Genomic DNA, 21,767 nt, shown 5'->3' with positions numbered 1-21,767 from the left:
AGCAGCTCTATATGCCAGATTATGAGTCGATGCAGTCTAAGTACGGCTGGAAGGAAACATGGTGTTATCATTGGCAATCATGATCTCGAAGACTACACAATGTGACAGGACATCAGCGTTCCAGGAACAATCAGGTGGCTTGATGAGCCAACACATTGGAATTGCGTCCAACTACCGGATCTCATTGATAGAATAGCCAAGGTAAAGCATGAAGTGATCACTAGAGTTGGAGTAGCCTTCAGCTTTACGAAGGGAGGTATCCAGCCCGTGCAGGAGGGATGGCGGGCTCGGGCGGGCGCGGCGCAAGCGCCGCGGTAGGGGACGCGGCGGCGGGGCGGGGCCGGAGGCGGCATGCGCAGGGGAGGGGCCGACGGGGCGGCCGGCAGCGCAGACGCTGACGTTGGCGCCGGGCACGGCGTGGACCGAGCAGGGGTGGGGCCGGAGGCGGCAGGCGCAGGAAAGGAGGAAGAAGGAAGGAGGAGGAAGGAGAAGAAGGAAGAAGGGGTATTTGGCTGCCATTGAGAGGAGTAATGAGGGGTAAAGTTGTCAATTACAACCTAAGGTGTTAAATTTTAACAGATCATCCAAACACCTCAAGATACTAAAGTTTAACACCTTTATTTGAGGGTGTTAAAGTTTAACACCCTGTTAAATTTTAACACGCCCTTCCCAAACAGGGCCTAATATGAAGCAAAACCAAAGATTAGAAACACTGGATCATCCATGCATGTCACAATATAGTTCATGTATACAAACGCCCCCAACATCCATCATGCCTGATTGATGCAATGAACCTGTGGAAAGAAAGACAAACAGGTTCAGGTCTTCAGGAACCCCGCGTCCGATCCGTGTACGTCGCCACAGCGCGTACACAGCCGCAGATTTTGTCTACCAGCAGCAGCAGCAGCAGGGAGCCTTTTGTTCTCTCTCTCTGTGATCCGTGTGGATTGATTCACAGGACTGGACTGAGAACAGCGGGATTTGCAGTGACAACATGATCGTGTCCAAGGTCATGTTTAGTTGCTCAATTTTGGGGTGCCAAAATTATTGTGCTAGCACTGTAGCACACTGTAGCGTTTCGTTTGTATTTGTAAATTATTATCCAAACATTGACTAATTAGGCTCAAAAGATTCGTCTCGCAAAGTACAACAAAACTGTGGAATTAATTTTTAATTTCATCTACATTTAGTACTCTATGCATGTACCGCAAGTTTGATATGATGGGGAATCTGTATAGTACTAAAGTTGGGATTTGAGGGTGAACTAAACAGCCACAGGACACGAGAAACCGGGGGGCGGTCGTGCGGTTGGGTTGTCTGCCTCCGCCGCGCCGCAGAGCACTAGTAGAACTCTGACGGCTGCTGCAGCCTGCAGGTACCTGCTGCCTGCTCCCGGCTCTGCCTAGCGAGACTCACGACGGAGAGGGTGGACGCAAACGCAACTGCCTCGCCTCTGCGCTCGATCGCCCGACACACCAACGTGTGGGGGTGCGCCTGCGCCAGAGATACCTGCTGCCATGGAAGATATGGTTTTGCCGGTCCATACCCGGCACTGTTGCTCTCTAATTTTCAGATCCATGACCTGTTACTGTGTCCTGAACAGTGGCAGAGATCCTAGGCATGCCAGTGCCGCCGGCCCTGATGGCCCGAGGGTAGTAGGCGCTGATTACCGCGGCAATGATTCTGGCGAGGCCGCCTACGTGCTGGGAAGGTTGAAAAAAGCGATGATGAGACGCCGTACGACGGCCGTCCTAATCGCCTCACCACTCGAAGCGCATCAATTATCACGCTCGCTCGCTCATGGCTCTCTTTAGCAGCAAGCAATGTGGATTGGCAATGTGCCAGCCTGCCAGGAACACAAGAAAAACACACACAGCAGCAAAAGTAGACGGGGCCGGAACATGGATTAGTGCCTCCAAAAGGCAAAGGCCAAAGGGAGGACGACGACGATGAGAGAGAGAGAGAGGGAGGGAGGGAGGGAGGCTAATCAAGTGGGCATGACGGCGGTCGCGTTGCGGCACTGCTCGGCGCGGGGCGGTGCAGACAAAGGCCTTGTTTAGTTAGGGAATTTGGGAGGTGCCAAATTACTGTTACAGCACTGTAGCACACTGTAGCGTTTCGTTTGTATTTGTGAATTATTGTCCAAATATTGACTAATTAGGCTCAAAAGATTCGTCTCGCAAAGTACAACAAAACTGTGCAATTAGTTTTTAATTTCATCTACATTTAGTACTCCATGCATGTACCGCAAGTTTGATGTGATGGGGAATCTTCTTTTTGCATAGTGTCAAAGTTGGGAGTTGGGAGTAACTAAACATGTCCAAAAAGGGCCTCGGTTTGACGCCGCCACGCCAGGGGGCTGACGGCCTGCGGCGCTTCATCCTGATGGTGCGGTGCCCCATCTTGTCCGTCCGTCCATTCACCGCCGGACCAACCGAGCCAAAGGTGTCTCCGCCCCGGCACGACGACATCGCCCGCCGTCCCACAGAGACCTTGGAGATGATGGGCCGATGGCCTATTGGCCTTCTCTTTGGCCTGACGAGAATCAAACGAGGATCGACAGAGATTTCCCCTCTGGTTAATCAGCCGACAGGCTAACCTATCCATCCTCGTCAATCAGCTCGATCGGCGCTGCTGCGCAACAGCCCACATGCTGTCAGTTTCGTCGTCGCCAGGGTTCACCTTTCTCCTCATCTGATCTGATGAAGAGTTTCACCTCCTCCGCTAACTTTTGACAGTATTTACGGGGGTGTTTGGATACGAGGTGTTAAACTTTAATAGTGTCACATCGGATGTTCGGATGCTAATTAGGAGAACTAAACATGAGCTAATTATAAAACTAATTGCAGAACCCTGTGCTAATTCGCGAGACGAATCTATTAAGCCTAATTAATCCATCATTAGCAAATGGTTACTGTAGCACCACATTGTCAAATCATGGACTAATTAGGCTTAATAGATTCGTCTCGTGAATTACACTCCATCTGTGCAATTAGTTTTGTAATTAGCCTATGTTTAATACTCCTAATTAGCATCCAAACATCCGATGTGACAGGTGTTAAACTTTAACACATGGTTGCCAAACAGGCCCTACCAAAGCAGAAGGAATCAAACGGAGCAGCAACCTGGGGGATAATGATGTGGATCATGCGCGAATGATTCGGCCGGCCGACAGGCGCAGCCGACAAGCAATGCTTCTACTCCGACGGTGCGGCCGCAATTAGCATGCGTGCCATAGCTTTAACGCGCGTCTCTTTCTTTTTCCCGTGTGTTCCTTGCTCTGCGTTGCATCAAGCATCAATGGCGGATCGATCGATCGATCGTTCGGTCAAAGATAGTAGGGCAGGCAGCGCGACGAAGCGCATCGATGGGGTGGTGCATCAAGGGGAGAGGGAGAGGGGGGGACACCCATGATGCTACGTGCCGCGGCACGATCTCTGCCTGTCCTGTCCCAGCCTCCAACTGCTCTCTCTCTCTCTCCCCCCTAGCCCAAGCCGACAGACGCCTCAACTGCCACTGTCCTCTCCGCCTTTTCCTTTCTCCCCTGAGCGGCTCCACTCACTGCTCTGCTCTGCCAGTTTTTATCTCTGCCTGCCTCACTGCCTGCCCCCTGCCTCCACTAAAAAGGGGGGCTTCCGATTAGAAGACGAGACGACGTCGAGACCCCCCCGACGAGAAGACGCGCCTATCTAGCCCAGCCGCCCAATTTGGCAACACCAACATATACTTGCTCCAGCCGAGTCGACTCGATCGTTGCTGGCTTGGCGTTGGCGATGAGGGACGCTGTGGCCGTGGCGGTGGCGGTGCCCGGCGTCGGCGGGAGGGCCGGGGGAGGAGGCGGAGCGGCATCGTCGGCGTCGGCGCCGTGTGCGGCGTGCAAGCTGCTGCGGCGCCGGTGCGCGGCCGGCTGCGTCTTCGCGCCCTACTTCCCGCCCGGGGAGCCGCACAAGTTCGCCAACGTGCACAAGGTCTTCGGGGCCAGCAATGTCAGCAAGCTGCTCCAGGTACGCGCGCCCACTGCTCGACTCTGCACGCGTCGTCTGGTTGCTTGATCATGCCACCGTATGTTCGTATGGCACCCTGCTCCTCGCTTGTGTTCCATGCTCTGCTCCTGCACTGGAGATAACTGTCCAAGTGCCCATCGCTTCAGTCAACTACTTTCCATGCATGAATCTACTGATTCCCAGTCATCTATTCCAAGGCAGAGTTACTTGTAATTCCACGGTTGGAGTAGTTCTTCTCATATTCTTGTGTACGTCCATTGATCTGCTCTGGGCCTCTGGCAACGGAAGCAATGTACTGTATGTCTCTATGGTTTAGTTTCCCCTTGTGCTGATTCTTTTAGTAAGATACGATGCTATTTGCTTTAGTCTTAGAACTACAGTTCGTCAATGTGTGCTGTAGGGGATGGATATAGTTCAAAGCGTTATATTACTCTTGTCTTGTGGCAATCAGACTCAGAGGACTGTCTGTGTCTCAGGTATACTGCTTTGCTAAAAGTAGCAAGCTTTACATCTATATTATCTGCTTCTTAAATATACGACGTCGTTCATTTTTTTCATTTGTTTGGCTATTCGTCTTTTCTACAAATATTTTTTTTGCAAATAGATAAACCTATAAGTTAAATTTAAAGTACATTTAACAATAGATATAATGATACACATTTTACTTTAATTAACTAACTCATTCAATAGATATTGGTGGTCAAAGTTGGAGTAAAAAGTCAACCGCGTCATATATTTAAGAACGGAGGGAGTAATTAACAAAGCCTCGATCCTACCTACTGGCCACACTTTTAGGGATCATGCTGCTTTAGCCACTTGCACTCCACACACCCTTGATCCAGAAGCTTGATCCACTTTCCCTCAAATCTCCTTGCTCCCGAGCTCTCTGCCACACCCGTACAGTAATGTTCTTGAGATGAACAGTCCCTGCGCATCACAGATCACCAGATCGATGGAAGTTCGCACTGGCTCTTCACTTACCGAGTTACTGTGCCAAGAACTCTCTCTTCATGATGAGCTCGACAAGGCATGGGCAAATAGCATATCGCTTTCGCTGCACACGCCGGGGCCCGTCATGTTGCCACCCGATCCAATCATGAGCAGTGCAGCAACAAACCAAACCAAACCGAGGGAGATTGCTAGGAGACGAGCAGCCAATCAGATTTAGCTGCGTTTTCATCAGCATGTGCCCGGTGACATGGATATCTGTTTGGTACAAAATTTATTAGAACCGACAGTGACTCGTACGTCCCTGCTCTTGACCGTATCCCGAATTCAAAGATTTGGATTTCCCCCATGTGTCGAGCCGTCGGCAACAGTCGGGCACGGGCAGCAGTACGTGCACGACCGGCCGTCGCCGTCTCCGGGCATGGAAATGCACATGGCGTTCGAAAAAGAAACTTTCCGCTGCACCAAACATGCAGACATGCTGCTGCTCCTTTCTTGGAACAAGAACTCCAGAAACCAGCAGCTACTACCATCTATTTTTGCCTTCTTGGTCCTAATCTGATGGTGTACTTTTTTCATGTGTGAAACTGTATTCTAGCACTACATTTCTACGTTGTCATGTTTATCTTCTAATACCTGTGATGCCCATCAGTGGATCTGTGCACTGTCGGTGCTTGATCATGCTCTGAAAGACTGAAACTTTTTTCCCCGTGGAAACTGCAGGAGATCCCGGTGCAGCACCGAGGGGACGCGGTGAGCAGCCTGGTGTACGAGGCGAACGCGCGGGTGCGGGACCCGGTGTACGGCTGCGTGGGCGCCATCTCGTCGCTGCAGCAGCAGGTGGAGGCGCTCCAGGCGCAGCTGGCGCTGGCGCAGGCCGAGATGGTCAGGCTCAAGATGAGCAACGACTACATCGTGCACCGCCTCAAGGCCGCCTCGCGCGGCGGAGGGGGGAGCAGCTACGCCGGCTCGCCGTCGTCCATGTCCTCGCCCAAGACGGCGGAGCCGGAGGCGCACTGCAAGGCCACGCCGGAGCTGCTGGACATGGTCGTGGACCAGCCCGGCATGGACGACGCCCAGTTCTGGTCCTACTAGGATTGGACTTTGGAGGCAGCAGCAGCTGACTCTGAGTCTCTGACTGCATCAGGTGCTTCATTCTGGGGTCAGGTCAAGCTAGGTTCTTTACTTTTTAGCTGATTTTAGCGTGTGATCAGGTGCGGTTTTTGAGTCACAGATGATGGTGGTCTGGTTAGTGGTTGGTATATAGTGGAGTATCATCAGGTATATATGGTGCGCGCGCGCTGTAACAGCGTGACACTAGGAGGAAGGTGGGCGTAGTCGAGGCCTTCTCCAATTACCTTCTTCTAGTATGTCCAGGGCTCCTTGTTTTTTGGCTGTCCTTCCATGAGGAGGTGGAACACTGTTACAGATATTGGTGGGCACCGTGCTATGCGTTGCAAGAACCTTTCGCTTGCTCGTAGCATTTGCTTGGTTAAACAGGTGAACTCTGCCATGGAAAATGCAGATTTTAGTATCTATGCTTGTCCTGGTGTTCAGTCTTTTCTTGCCTGTGTTTTGGGAATTACCTGCCAGCTTTTGTTAGCTGCAAAGCAAAATTTTAAAAGAAAAATCAACCACTTCAGTACAACCAGAGCAAAAAAATGTCTGGTCAACTCAGAACAAGATGCAGCTGACGATAGCATGTGAAGATTAAGATAGGGACGAAATGCCAATATTACTCTCAAGTTTGTTTTGCGGTTTTACAAGGATGGGCACCATGACAGACTGCGTCCTAATTTAGGCAGCGAAACGCCATCCGATCTCGGCAAGTACACCACTTACAGAAGCAACATCAGTTGCACGCTCAGCTGTTCAGAGAGGTCTGATCATTCCACCTAACGTGGATTATGGAGTCAAAACTTGCACCTGGGCCTTGCAATCCGCAACTAGATGGCAATAAGTTGCTAATGCAGCAACTTAGTTATCTGCAATCCCAAAAATAAATTAGTGCATCTTGTTAGCTTTTGCGGTACATATATCATGGATGAAGGAACCATTTCAGTTCATGTAACTGGGTAGCAAACTTACCAAGAGAAACATGAAGCCTATGGCATGCTTCGATTTAGCAATCCTTGGAAAGAGAGGTAAAGATCTTTGTTGTCTGGACCAAAGATCTCTTCAGCTTTCTTGAGAGTTTCCTGGTTGAGATGTAAACATGAACAAGTTTTGTGTTATGCCCCAACAGGACCAATTTTTTTTTAAAAAAATAGCAAATGGACCAAGTTGACCAACCTCCCGTGACTGCTTATGGGCATTCAGCTCTTTGATGTTGGCTAAGAATGCTCCAAATTGTTCGTATGATAGACGGCTCCTAGAAATTTTAACAAAGTTTAGTTAATAACAATATATCATCCATCTTATTTGCTGATGGTGCAGAAAAGCAGGATATGAACAGACCTGGCCTGACGGAAAAACTCCTTTCCATCAATACGAGGAGTGCGACCTGAAAACCCCAAGCATTAAACATATTATTCTATTCACATATAACACTGTAGTGTCAGACAACATCATGTCTTTAATAGAAGAAACCTGGATTGGGTCGTCCCCGGGGTGGAGAGTTAGCTGCAGAGGATTGCTTGCTTGATGGATACCACGGTGTCATTGACATGTGCCCTTCAATTCGAGCTCTTGTTGGTGAGGTAGCACCAGACATCAATTTTGGTGTTGCTGTGGTAGACATTCGCCTTGGAGAAGTTGAGGTGGACAATATTTTAGGTGTGGCTTCCGGGGTAAGGCGAGGAGTGATGTGTGATGAGAGGGCATATTTTTGGATCAGGGGCCTTGTTGCTGTACCTAATAGATTTTCAAGAAAATGCAAACGATTGAGAATTATGTTGCCAGCATAATGAGTTAATGACTGTCAAGATGAACAATAAATGATAAGCTAACAAGACCTTCTCGGTTTGTACTTCCAACATCAAAAGACTCGCTCAATACATTTGGCGTAGGGTGACTGGCAGATCCACCATCTTCAATGTTCCAAACAAAGTAACAATTAGGGATCAATGTCACAAATTTTCAATAGTTAATAGAAATGGGAGATTTTAAAGTATGTATAACCTCCACATGACGACGCTTTTGATGCTACTGACTGATCACATGTTGTAATGTCAATTGTTTCTTGTGGCTGCTTGAGAAGGTACACGGTCAACCTCAACCCTTACCATAAATTAGCAAACACATATGAATAAATTGATCTATTGGGTAAATAGATAAACACACCGATGAACTATCATCACGCAATGACTGCATCAGATGCCTCTTGAATGACTCCAGCTGAGAATAGAGCAGATATATCAGAATGCCGCCACATAATAAGGCTAGGGAAAAAGGATACACAAGTATGGCTGATAAGCTGAAATATCATCTGGCTTGGTCCTTAGAGTGCTTAAAAAAAGTTTGCACCTTTGTTGTAATGTGAAAAGGGGAGAAAACAAAAGGAGAAAAGATTTATTCACTCCTCAGATTAATTTTTGCATCTCCCTAATGTACCATATTGTAGGGGCCACTAAGCCAACGATCATGGCTGCAGTCTGCAGACTGGGCGAACGATTTCATCAGCATAAACCAAATTAACTACCACTTTCTTGCCATTTACAGTGACTACTATTCCATGAAACATCCTTGACTTTCTACCATGATATTGAACATCTGACCAATTCAATCCTTCTCCTGAGTGTCAATCCCACTTGCAGCCTAAGGAATGGCAATCCAGTTCTCCATTATGCTCCCAGAATCTACTAATAAATGGTTCAAACAGATTGCCCCACTTACCTAACTTATATAATCTCCCTGATTAATGAGTTTCCTAATATGAGAATTTCTAATCCTAGCTACACAGAGCACTACACCACAAATGTTGATGTAGGAGGAGCAGGGAGAGGTAAAATGAGGGCACCTTCTGCAGGTCGCGCGCCAGCTTCTTGGACGTCTGCGCCAGCGAGTCCCGCTCCTTGCTGAGCTTAATCTGCACCCACAGCGTAAAGCACCCAATCATCCCCGCTGTCAAAAATCGAAACCCCAATCGAACCCAATCCAAAAATGAAACAGCAGGCAGGCCGCCCGGAGCGCCGGCACCCTACATTGTCCTCGAGCGCGGCGCGGAGCCTGGCGTTGGTCTCCTGCAGCGCGGTGTCGAGCAGCGCGACGCGCTCCCTGAGCTCCGCACTCTCGCGGTCCTTCTCTGCGGCCTCCGCCCGCAGCCGGCCCGCCTCCCGCTCCAGCCCGGACACCCGCCCGGCCACCGCCAGCGCCGTGATGCGCCGCGCCAGATCCAGCTGCTCGTACGGGTCCCGCGGCAGCGCCGCCAGGACCTCGTCCGGCAGCGCGAAGTCCCCCGCCCCCATCCCCGCCGCGCCCTCCCCCAGTGGCATCGCCGCCGCCAGATCTCCCCACGGAAGAGAGGGGGTGAGAGAGGAGCCTAGAAGGAAGGAAACCGAATCGGATTGGGCGCGTGCTTGGGTTTGCCCGCTTTGGAGTGGAGGGGAGCGGGGGGAAGCCGGAAAGGGACCACCGCCGCTTCCTCGGTGCGCTTTGGGGTTTTTCCGGGTTTGAAATGGGCTCGCTCGGCGGCCGACGCGAGGTTTGAAATTGTTTTGGGGTTCCCTGCGCCTCGTCGCCTCGGTTCTGCTGGGGGGTGGGCGACTGGGCGCCCGAAGTGGCAATTGTTTGAAACGGGGGCGGTGAGGTTCGTACCTGTGGTCACAGGGAGATGAGGTACGAAATGGGAATAATAAGGTGGTGGAGCTTGGAAGCGAAAGGCGTTTTTCGTTTAAAAGGACGGTGGTCATGGAAGGAGAGCGAGAGATTTCGATTCATACTGTTCTCTTTAGCGACTTGAAGTAATTGGGGGAGAAGCTCCGCAACGACTTTGCGCGTCCAGTTCCTATTGGTAGAGGCTGTCTTTTAGATTATCTCTATTTATATAATAGGTCTAGTCTTTCAAGTGGAGAGACTAGACCTGTAAAACTATAAAAGGGATACTACCATTATACTTCATGCACTCTTAAAATATGCAAACCAGAAACCAATACACATGATATACACTATAAAAAGGTAAAATTGCATAAGTTCCTGTTTCAAAGATGAATTAGTGTTCAGAATTCAAGCAACTAATTTGCAAGCATTAAGCTGGAAGCTGGAACAGAATATGCAACGACAAATTTGTAGAATTGGTGATAGGTTACATTTCTCTATACAGGATTAATAATGTGACCACAGCCGGACGAAATGGCTGGAGTCATACCGTTCTCTCGTAAAAAGAGACAATATCCAAAGAAATAGCAGAAGTGGTAGCCATGTACATGCACTTCTGCTACTGCCAAAGAAATCGACATATGGTGCACTTTGACGCCAAAGACAAATCCTGAATTTCAAAGCAACAGCAACGACACTTCAAAATTTCAAAGAGCACCTAAAAATATTTAATTGCCAGGAACTATTCTGCAAGCACTAACCTTGAAGTTGGAACAGCACGAGCAACGATGAATTCATACCATTAAAATTTGCCGAATTCAGTCACAACTGCACACAGTAGCACTGTATGTTCCAGAAACCGCCCATAGAAGTACAAAGAATTTGCAGACATTTCTGTACAGGACTGGAATGGGCATCCCCATTCAGACGGTTGGGAATGTACATATATCATGAATAGATACAATTCAGCATCCTTACCTACTAATAAAAAACAGATAAACAGATAATACTAACATGGTATCTCCAGCGACACCAGTCTGTATATACTGCCACCAGTATTCGTCATTATCTTTTTTGAAGGGTGTGCCAGCTCCATATCATCTTCGCAAAATTAGATTACCGCTGGCCAAGCACCCACCGTGAGTACCATTCGTCTTCACTCCATTTTCATTTTCATGATTCTATGTCACCTGATCATTTTCATTTCGAGGTGGATCAGTGTAATCTTGAGCATGATCACGGACATCTCTGAACATAGAGAAGAAAGAAACTATGCCATCAGAAGCACCGCCTCCTAACAACCACAACAAAAGGGAGCCAAATGGATTCAGGGAACCAGAGCCTGCAGGGGTGTTTCCAGCTTGCTGAGGGTTTTGCTCCTGATATTGGAGAGCATTGTTAGCTGCTGGCTCAGCAATTCCATTCTGTTGGCCCTCTTGCTGGTTCCTGGTAGACTCATCCTGAACCAAAAGGGCATCTGCTTCACGAACAGCACCAAGGCCATCATTTATAGTGCCAGGGTCCCTCACATTTACCCTAGCAATGTGTAAGGTAGATGTGTAGATGGTTGAAGATGTAATCTGGACACCTGTCTGTTGGTGAATGTGAGCTCGGCTCCGAATGAATCTCTGGAGAGCTGGCACCTGAAGCACCACAAATCAACATGAAGTAAACACATTGGCCAGCCAGGACTTATTGGAGCTAATGAAACCAATGTGCAATATATGCACAATATCTCCCTAGTGAATCAACCAGTTTTGGAAGAACTTTCTTATTTAATACATGAAAGTTATGACAAGCTGTGCATACGAAGAAATGTTCAGAAGCTAAAAATTGCAGCGATATTAAACTTTGAAACATCTAATAGTAATCGATGATTATTTCCTAAAGAATGTGAACTGGACATTATATCAAAATGTAGTAGAAATAAGCATCGGATAAAGAATGAGAAATACACTCACAAAAATAAGACATTAACTTACCTCAAACCGGTTCCAAAAATATAGAATCAGATGCTGCATAAATGCGGCCGTAGCAGAGAATGCCAGATATGAGAAGCCTGGTAAAGAATACATCAATGCATAGGTCAGAGTGATAGAAATGCTAACCAGTAGTTCAGTAGGGAAAAAAAGGATACCCGCTGAACTTACCATAAGTATACGAGAAGAAGTAGATATGGAAAACCAGAAAGTAAAGCAAGAAAAAGCGTGGAAAGAACTGCATCGATATAGATGTCCGCACACTGCAAAATGAGAAAATAAGGATACTAAGATAAGTATATAAGATTATTAGCTTCAAAAGTTTGTTCTGCACAAGATGAGTTCTCATAAATGCTAAGTATCCAAGATAATTAGCTTCAAAAGTTTGTTCTGCACAAGATCAGTTCTCATAAATGCATGCATGCTAGCTGCCTTGTACCTTTTCCACAAGCCAAAATGATTATTTTTTAGCTTTCTCTACCCTGAAATGTATATCTAAGTTGCTCTTTCAAAAGTCCTACTGAGCAAAAAGCCTAATTTACTCCATAAAAGGATAATTGTATCACAACAGGCATAGAATAATAAAATTCCATAAATACCTCCATGTAAAACATTACCTGATCATTGTGAATAGCTCACATAACCATACAAGAGTCAAAACAAGAAACGCAAGCAATTGATCATCGTAGAATTCAAATAGAAAAAAGAGGATCCCAATCATAATCTACAAAGATCAAAATAAAATAACGAGTGAGCTATGTATAAGTTTGGTGAATCCTGCAGTGAATACATTTTCATCACAAACTTCAAATATTTCAAAACACCGAAGAATTTTCCCATTACCGGCACAAAAACCAATGATTCGATGACATGCACGAATATCAACTGAAAAGTGGGCAGTTGGTGGCGTGCATGGTGCTGAAGCTGCACTGAAAATTTCAAGGAAGAACAACGCAAGAGGTGAATTAAATAAAATATGTAAGCGCAAAGCAATCCAGGTCGCAACCTACATAAAGGAACACAAACCTGTGAACCTAAGCATGCGGGATTGCGTTTCTCTCAGAGTAAATGAAACGGACATGGTGGTTGTAAAAAAGACAAAGAGTGACATTAGAAGTACACCACATTTTGTCACAAAGTAATCTGCAAACACCAAAGTCGCAATGCATCAGATTTGATGCAGAGAGGAAGATAGGAGTCATGTATGTTATGAAAGGCAATCAAAAGGCTGCAACAAAACTAAGGACCTTTTTCCAATTTAAAAAGTTCACTGCAATTTAGCAGCTGGAATATATAAAGCTCTGATAGATATAGGAAACACTCATGAATCAAGTCAACATACTGAGAAAACAAAGTTAACTGTACAAACCTCCAAATCTTGTAGGACCTTGTGGTTCATGTCCATAACTGAGATCATAGAGCTCCTTAGTCTGAAAGTTGTATAGATAGCCTGCACAACGTACCAAAGAAAAAAGATCAATTTATAACAGGTCGTAACGCAAACAGTTACACAGAGTGCACAAAAACTGTTGTTCAACATGCTTCCAAGAAATTCAAATGTGCTGTTACTAATGCTGTCATGAAACAAGCCTGGAACTACTCTGATGATTAAGGTTGGTACATGCACAATAGGATCAGAAGCATACCATGACCAGGAGAATTCACCAAGCTGTTTGTAAGTATAGTATCATAGCCAACAATGCTGTTTATCAAAAGCTGCTGCCACCTGAAAAGGAAAAGGTAGAAAAAATTGAGATGGCATTCTACTGCAGACAATCCAATTGGTAAATGCCAGCGCATCCCAAACACACTAGAAAAACTGTAACAAAGCTAAACGTAGACAAAGAAATGCATTTCACATTTTGGATACAAACTCACAACTGACAGATTTTATTAAATTATAGAAAATTTCATGTTCGCAATGATATAGGAATTATTATCGTAGTGCTCATTGAAATATGGCACCGGTTCCTACAATGTGGGTGCAAGATTAATGTTGCCAAAGACCGCATTTAACTCAAGATGAAAATACAATAGATGTACAAAATTGTTACTCAACCATATATGTAAACTCTGTTAGCTGGATACTACACGTTTGGAATCTAAGTAGCAAACTGGTATGAACAAATATGTGCAGAAGTGGAAACATTGACACAGATATGTATCCAAGAGAAGGTCATCGATACTCTTAAAATACAATATGCAGTGTACTTTACTTGCATATAAGTACGAGGGCCTTTCTCCTAAAATCTATGTCAGATCAAAGTTTCAACGTATGAGAAGGTGTTAAATACTCAAGCGACCCGTGTCATTTAAAAGCTTGCAAACAGGGAGGGTTCAAGAAAGAATGAAAGATAACCTGTTTCCAAAGCAAGGATTTCGAGCAGAAATTGTGATATTGATTGTTCGAACACCATGACGAATTTTAGCACTTTCTGAAAGCAAGAAATATCCCTGCAGAAATAAATGGACACGTGAGAAAGCTCCTAAAATTAATACTATTCAACATGTAATGCTAGTACATGCATGCAAACATAAAAGGAACAACAAATGGGTCCTTCAATCCTATTAGCAACTCAAGGCTTGCATGCAGTTAATTCAAGAGAGTACATGTCATCAGTTAAACCTCTATTGCTAAAATTGTCTGACTGTGAATGCTATTGCTTTTCAAATCCTTATTTCCTCAAGTGAATGTGCCACTCTAATAAGGTCAAAGACCTTTCACAGTTTTAAATTGGTTGTTCTCTATTATACCCTTGCCAAATTAAAAAATTGCATCCACCAATGTGCTGTGAATGGTGAGTTCACCTACAACTTCAACGTTAGTGCTTTGTGTCCTGTGACTGAGTAGCTAGAATGCCAAGTTGCAAGCTGGGCAAGCAAAGTGGCTGCTCAGAGTGCATTACGACAGTTAGGTGAGCTTGCAGGCCAGTAATAGCCTCCACTTCACCAACGTGTTGAGACAACTTGAGTGGTGGCTTGGAAATGCGAGTGGCAGATCAGAGAGCAATGAAGGTCACAGAGAAGGCATGTAGCTTCCATCATTTGTATCTGCAGTGTTCCATCTCGTCAGTGGAGAGTGCACTGGTGTTGGTGGAGGTTGCATTATGAGCTCGCTGGAGAAGAGTGCGCTGAAGCAGCAGTGGTGGGACACTAGACTGTGCCGAAGTTTATAATGATAAGTGAACAAAGAAACAGCAAGGATGCTCTTTGGAAGTTAAGAGAAAATGTCTTCGTAATGGAACATTCCACTGTCAACTGTCAAGAAGCAGTGGCATATTCACAGTTAGCAGATTTTTTTATGGCATATTTACTAGCTGAGATGGACTAGTTGCATACACTATTTCCTCACTGAAGAGTGGCCTAAAAGTTTCAAATATGTTCAACAAGCTCGTCACCAAAAAAACATATTAAAGCAGACAGTGGCTAGGTGATATCAATATGCCAGGAAGAGTCTGACCTTCTCCACCCCATATAAATAGGTAGGCTCAAATGCTTTACTTCTCCTCTCAAACCACTGCACTGTAACAAACAACATAGGCTAGCAAGAAGTTAGAGAAAAACAGTGCTGGGAGTTTGCAGGTAACAAGGTTAATCAGATTCAGGCAAACACCATTCTAGGACAAGGCATCATAGAATATGACCAAAGTTTATGGCAAACATTACCTATCGTCGAAAGAAGATGATCCATGCTTGGTAGTTGAAGATCCTTAACAATATGGAGGAAGTCATTCCAATTTGACCTGACCTGTCATTCAAATAAACAAGAGAATCCTAGGGAATAAAATACATGTATGGTTGACTAATTAGCCGATACATAAAACCAGCAACACAGATCACAAACAAGCAAATGACATAAACAAAAAAGAAATGGTACCACTTATGGAACTCAGCAGGGATAAAAATCTTGATGAGCATCTTTTCTTAACCTGAATATTGATTAATACTATTACAGTATTGGTCCAACAGACAATAAACTGCTAAAATGCCACTAACTTGCATTTTCAGAAACCCTTCTCAAAAAGTAAGATGTAAGCCTAACGAACACCTAGGAACTAACTCTTTTTTCCCAAAACGAAAGATCTAGCAGCTCTTTTGCTACACCAGAAACGATCCACCTAGGCCCAACAAAAGGAGGATTTTCTGGGCAGGTATTGAAAACAAGGGGGCAGTTTCAAAATCCTGGTCAAACTTCTTACCATTAACTGGAGGGTATTTTCTGAAAGTTGCTTTACATTCCTCCAGAATGAGACAGCACGAAAATACCATTTTCTGAACAAATACGTCACTGCTGCTTTAAACGACTCCTTAGCAGATAAAGGGTAGTGTACAGAACCATCTCCAGCTGCCTTCAAATCTGGTACGCCTGGAATAGTCGTGGTAACAGTTGTGTCAGCTGCATTCTCGGATTGAGGCTCAAATTCTTTGTCTCCCTTCCAAGTTCTAAACATTAGCTTACTCCTTCTAGCTCCAGGGCCAACCCAGGTTGACCAAAACTTAGATGCCAAAATGTTGAACTTATCACCATTAACCTCTAAAATTTTCTCAGCTGAACGTCCCAGGTTCTGGAGATCCATGATGTAAGAAGCACCTCTGCTGGCCCATAGTCCCCCACTGATAATCTACAACAACTCATAACATAAGCACAGTTTAAAATTGACACCAATAGGAACAGGAAACATCAAAGAAAAGGAAGAAGAACAAAACATGCATAATTTAGTTTTACAGAGTAGCAACAAACTCAAGAACAAATGCAAAGGGCACATGACATCAACACGTACCTTGATTTGGACAAGTTGTGCTTCTCCAAATTCAATTCCAGAAAACTCACTTGAGCAGCCAGGCTATGGATGCAAAAGACAATTCAGAGGTGAGAATCTAGAAATAAACACAGGAGTGGACACAGACATGTGGACTACAGAATCAAATAGTATTAGCCATCACATAGGGTTTCATTCTTTTCTTTTCCTACAGATATTCTTTCTTTTTCTTCCAAATCTAGGTTTTTGTGCTACAAATCTTCAGCTCGTGAACTTTCTGTTTCTACCCAGTTGATATGAGTAGTCACCGGGAATGTGGAACCATGCCCACATTGTCCCAGGAACATTCCTGTTCTAGGAACACGGGAACAATCTCAAAACCTTTCCCAAGTAGCACACAACATTCCTTGCTCGCGTTCCTTAACCCCATCGACCCAGGAACTTTGTTACTAGGACTATGCGAGTAACAGTGAGCCTTCTTTTGGATGTATAGATATATAGATAAATTGTTAGATAAGTAAGGTTAAATTTGCATGGCTTTGCTTTGTATGATGTGCTATATGCCTATAGACATCTCAGATTAGCTGAATTCAACCAAGCAGCAACTCGATGAAATCAACAATCGAAATATACATTGACATGATGAGTGAGGCGTGAACACTGAACAGAACAGAACATAAGCATGTCCAGATTACAAATGTCAGTAATGAACATAACAGGAATGGAACACTATGTATACATATTAAGTGATTAACTAATAGTTGCATTTTTTTGTAGCTCAAACTAAATGCCAATGCAAGGAAGAACAACAGAGGATTGGCAAAAGTTCCTCACGTTACGCCGGCAAAATAATCAGCAAGCAGCGATGGTAGCTCTGTTTCCACAATCAACATCAAACTGAAAAATTACTGAAGCTAGCACGAATTTCCCACCCAAAACCCGGTGACTGCTCCAACAGAAGCCCACGAGAAGCGCCATATCGGGCTCCCAATCAATCACGCAGCGGCAGCGGAAGCAGCAGCAGGAGCAATAGAAAAGGCTAGCCAGGCCACTAAGAGAGACGGGGCCGTGGCTGACCTGCTGCACGAAGTTGGTGTGCATGACGACGAGCAGGCAGAAGAGCGCGACGGCGCCGGCGAGGTAGAGGTACTCGAGCGCGAGGCGGATCCGCGGGGTGAGCAGCTGGGACAGCATCCCCGACAGGCGCGCGTGCACCCGCAGGAACGTCTGCTCTGGATCCATCCCCCTGCCGCCGGCGCCGGCCACCACCAAACCCTAAGCAGGGCCGCCGCGCCCGCCTCCACCTCCCACCTCCCCCCTCCCCACGAAAGGAAGGAAGCTTCGATTCGAATTGGGATTTCGGATTATTCGGGGGATCGACGACGGAAAGCTGCAGACGCCCGCTAAAATTCGGCGCTGGGGAATTTGGTTTGGGGGAGGGTCGGGATTTGAATTTGTCCAGGGGCAGTGCGCATGCGATTAATAGGGCCTTGTTTAGTTCCCAATTTGGGAGTGCCAAAGTTGGAAGTTTGCCATAAATGCGCAACTGTAGCATTTCGTTTGTATTTGTGAATTATTGTCCAAACATTGACTAATTAGGCTCAAAAGATTCGTCTCGCAAAGTACAACAAAACTGTGCAATTAGTTTTTGATTTTATCTACATTTAGTACTCCATGCATGTATCGCAAGTTTGATGTGATGGGGAATCTTCTTTTTGCATAGTGTCAAATTTGGGATTTTGGGGGAAACTAAACATGGCCTAGGTTTCGCTTTCCTTCCCCCCCTCTTTGCGACTGCCTGTGTGCCAGTACGAGTACTGGGGGCTCTTTCTTGGGGAATGGGCCAAGCGTAGGGGAGGGTGTGTGTGTGCAGGCGGCGGGGCGCACGCAGCAATTTTTCCTGCCGCCGGCGCGTTGGTTCGTTGGCTGCTTCTGGTTCGGTTGAGTACGGAATCTGGTGGCTGGCTGCCTCCGCGCGAGCGGATGAGGATGCCAAGATCTTTATGTGGCGTCTTATCATCCAGTAAGGCTGGGTTTACTCGTTAATTCAACCCTGTATTTCCTTTCAGATTTACAATTACTCATGCACATGGCTTGTCTTACGGCCTAAGAGCAACTCCAAGAGTATCTAAAAAAATTCTTCCCCAAAACTATATATTGGGGTTCTCCCAAAAAAATTTTCCCCCAAAAACATATCAGTCCACAGCAGATCGCTAATAAATAGTCCCCAATATTTCAAACACAGGCCACGTCATCGTATTGGACTCATTGGAAGGGACGCGCGGGCATGCGGGAATTAGGATTGGGGGAGGAACGCCAACGCTAAAATATACGTGGTGGTAGGCTGTTTTTTAGCGTCGCTAAAAAATTAGGGAAGGTTTCTCTCTTTTTTCCTTAAAAAAGGTATTGGGGTACGATTAGTAGTCTATTGGAGTTGCTCTGAGACTTGATTGCTATTATAAGATACGCCGCCGGCGGCTGGACGCGACTCAACGAGGAAGAATTCCATTTTTGACTCAACGGTGGCACAACCGGAAGTTCCCGGGCCACACGGGGCCGCAAACGAGCTTGGAAATAGGAAGCGGCAGCCCACCGGACTTTTTAAGTTTCAACTGGAGCAATGTTTTTACGGGCCGAGGCCTCCACCACCTGGGATAATAATCATCTCTGCTGCGGCGGTCCAACAGGTAGTACCGTAACAAGTTGGGGATGGGCCGGCGCTCTCGAGTCTGCTAGCTGCGGTGCGCGTTCGACGGCCCCAGCCAGCGGCCAGCCTCTCTGCCACGTTCGTCGCGAACGTCGAGGTCCAGGACTGAGGAGCAGTCATACGATCCCGATCAAATGATAGGGACCAATCTGTAGCCGCCCGCAGAGAATATAGTATGGTTTTGTCAGGAGATGGCGCCGCAGGTATCTCGCTGCACTCTTGTTTCGTGATTCCGTCTGTCGCTCGTGTGGAGTCCTGAGCTAAGCCATCAGCCGTCGCGTCGTGGCCGCCGCCGTGGGCCTCTCTGATTCTTTCTTGGGACGCTCCTGCCTTCTTCTGCGAAGCCGGCTAGCGCGCTAAACTTCTCGAGCACCAGCACTGCTCCTTCCCCCCCCCCCCCCCCCCCCCCCCCGGGGTCATGTACTCATGTCATGAAATGTACGTTGGAGACGATGAAAATCTTAAAAGAATGATCTTTTTTCCCCGCTTGACATCTGAATCATCACGAGGTCTCTGCAGCGCAAGTCATTCAAACTAGGTGGCCCGCACAAATAGCACGGCTAGATTTAATACTGCTTATTTTAGATTTTACTTCAATTTCTTCCGTCTCTTCCAACAATAATTGAAGTTATAAAAAGTGACATATGTACAACACCAGTTCTATGTAAACAACTCGAATCTAATATTTTTAACTAAGAGCTATACAAGCTAAATTCACACATATACAATTGAATCATAAGTCTGTTGTTTTGTTACTTGTATTTACAAATTTATTTAGAACGTAATTTCACAGTCTTGTCACCTTGTCGGTTACTTGTACGAAGGCAGAACCATGTGTCATATTGGAGTATGCTTACGGCACCAACCTTCTTTGTGAATTGCATGCCTCATATCGTTGAATGCTTGCATCATCAAGCTTCTTTGTGACCTGCATTCGTGGTTCCGTGATCAGGCTTAATTTGCATTCTCATTGTCATAGTGGGTAGCAAGTAATTAATTTTCCTCTTTTTCCCATGCAAGATTTACTCAGTAATTTGGTATTGGAGCACTTTTTCACCGAATAGATGACAATTTCAACATTGACGCTTCCAAGCCACTTCTTAATGAATTGAGGCATCCATTGATTGTCTATCTCACTTTAGTGTCCGTGCATGTTGTTGCACACTACCACTCTCCAATGTTCCATCTCGACAACGCCATCGAATTGCCATATTCTAGCATGCCTCTATGCAAGGATGCCTCCAAGCCTAGTGGCTGCCGGTTGTTTCACCCCTGCTGCCCTCTATGTTCTTCTCCAACCTTTGAATTACCACCATGCATAAATGCCCCTATATGGATTGGACTACTTCTCCTCATATGCCATCTTCGCCCGCACACACTACGTTCACTGGCTGGTGCTGCAAGATCTCGTGGGCCGTAATCTACTCCCTCAAGTTGCTCCACTACCACATCTTGATTACTCTACTGGTGAAATCAACTGATGATCCATCCAATCAACGACCTATCTGCTTCCTAATGGTACTCGGTCTTAAATTGCCCGCAAATCACCAACAACGACTATAGTTACCCGGTGAGTTTTGATGGACAAAAGGCCATGAGGTGGGTGCTGGTTTTCTCTCATTAGTCTAGCTCCAACTGCTAGCCCCACTGGTCAGTGGTGCCAGAAAACGACAGTAGCATGACGGTTTACAATTGCATATGCAATCTCTCTCTCTCTCTCTCTCCAAAATAATCTTCTATAAATATTATTTTCTCTCAACCAAATACCTCATGCTGCACGGATGGAAGCCATCCAGGCCAATGAAGTTGTTGTGCTTCTCAGCGTGGGCATATGTCAATTGAGCTGGCTGCTTCTCATGTTGGTGTCGCACTTGCAGTGTCTTATAGGCATTGCTCTTTTGTCCTGTAGCTATGAGCCACTAATGGAAGTACATTGGGTAGTCGAGTTTGGTCTCGTTGCAAAAGCTAACTCTCGTTGCAAAAGCTACACAGGCTTAAAATCAGATGAGTTATATAGATCTTTTTCTCAATTTGAGAACATAGTTGTTCTTAAACATGTTTTTTAACTTTTATTTTCATCCCATATGCTAAACCTTATCAAGGTTGGATTGCAGAGTCCATAGAAGGTTAGTTTAATCAATTATTTTACATTACACGCAATCAACCGTTATAACATAGGTCTATAAAGTCTACTCCCTACGTTCCAAAATATAATTACGTTTACATTTATCCTAAATCAACTATTTTGAACTGACTATAAATAGAAAAAAATCATAAAAATTGTCAACACAAAAAATGATGTTAACAGATTCAACACGAATTCAACTATCATAATCTATAACCTTTCCTATTTGAAATAAATTATTGCTGGTTAAAGCTAAAAGTTAAAAATGTTTGACTTAGAACAAATCTAAATGTCGCTATATTTTGAGACAGAGGTAGTAGTTGTATATTATTATCTTTTTTCACCAATCGGACATTGTGAGTTTTTCTAATACTACTATATTAAAATTATTAAGTAATGATATAATAGATAGAATTACAGATAGACACAAACTTTGTACCTTTTTGTTATCCTAATCCCTAAATTAGTTATTTATTAATTATATTTAGC

The 21,767-nt window shown here is 45.5% G+C and overlaps 3 protein-coding genes across 4 annotated transcripts; 1 reads left to right on the top strand and 2 right to left on the bottom strand.

Annotated features, from left to right (window-relative positions):
- The first annotated feature begins 3,467 nt into the window (after positions 1-3,467).
- On the top strand, positions 3,468-6,508 carry LOC101754310 (LOB domain-containing protein 4). Its single transcript, XM_004982190.2, has 2 exons — positions 3,468-4,004; positions 5,676-6,508. The coding sequence occupies exons 1-2, from the start codon at positions 3,774-3,776 to the stop codon at positions 6,045-6,047; spliced, it is 603 nt and encodes a 200-aa protein (XP_004982247.1). The 5' UTR covers positions 3,468-3,773; the 3' UTR covers positions 6,048-6,508.
- Positions 6,509-6,643: 135 nt separating this feature from the next.
- LOC101753648 (uncharacterized protein At4g15545) lies at positions 6,644-9,715 on the bottom strand. The gene is made up of 10 exons (XM_004982188.3): positions 9,095-9,715; positions 8,911-8,979; positions 8,235-8,288; positions 8,073-8,139; positions 7,907-7,981; positions 7,542-7,805; positions 7,410-7,455; positions 7,245-7,323; positions 7,041-7,150; positions 6,644-6,937 (listed from the first exon to the last, which is right to left on the bottom strand). The coding sequence occupies exons 1-9, from the start codon at positions 9,383-9,385 to the stop codon at positions 7,058-7,060; spliced, it is 1,038 nt and encodes a 345-aa protein (XP_004982245.1). The 5' UTR covers positions 9,386-9,715; the 3' UTR covers positions 6,644-6,937; positions 7,041-7,057.
- A 754-nt stretch (positions 9,716-10,469) lies between these two features.
- LOC101752972 lies at positions 10,470-17,900 on the bottom strand. 2 transcript variants are annotated; one of them, XM_004982187.3, is made up of 15 exons: positions 17,524-17,900; positions 16,468-16,530; positions 16,146-16,308; positions 15,886-16,052; positions 15,353-15,434; positions 15,147-15,208; positions 14,046-14,140; positions 13,333-13,412; positions 13,056-13,136; positions 12,713-12,829; positions 12,530-12,615; positions 12,304-12,410; positions 11,858-11,949; positions 11,690-11,766; positions 10,470-11,350 (listed from the first exon to the last, which is right to left on the bottom strand). In XM_004982187.3, exons 1-15 carry the CDS (start codon positions 17,686-17,688, stop codon positions 10,889-10,891), a joined length of 1,899 nt encoding a protein of 632 aa, XP_004982244.1. In that variant the 5' UTR covers positions 17,689-17,900; the 3' UTR covers positions 10,470-10,888. The 2 variants fall into 2 exon arrangements, with proteins under 2 accessions (XP_004982244.1, XP_004982243.1); XM_004982186.3 differs by having other exon boundaries at positions 15,886-16,308.
- Positions 17,901-21,767: the final 3,867 nt, after the last annotated feature.

Source organism: Setaria italica, chromosome IX (assembly GCF_000263155.2).
Source record: "Setaria italica strain Yugu1 chromosome IX, Setaria_italica_v2.0, whole genome shotgun sequence".
Lineage (NCBI taxonomy): Eukaryota > Viridiplantae > Streptophyta > Magnoliopsida > Poales > Poaceae > Setaria > Setaria italica.
The sequence above is the reverse complement of the archived record's forward strand: the minus strand, read 5'-3'. Positions and strand labels throughout refer to the sequence as shown.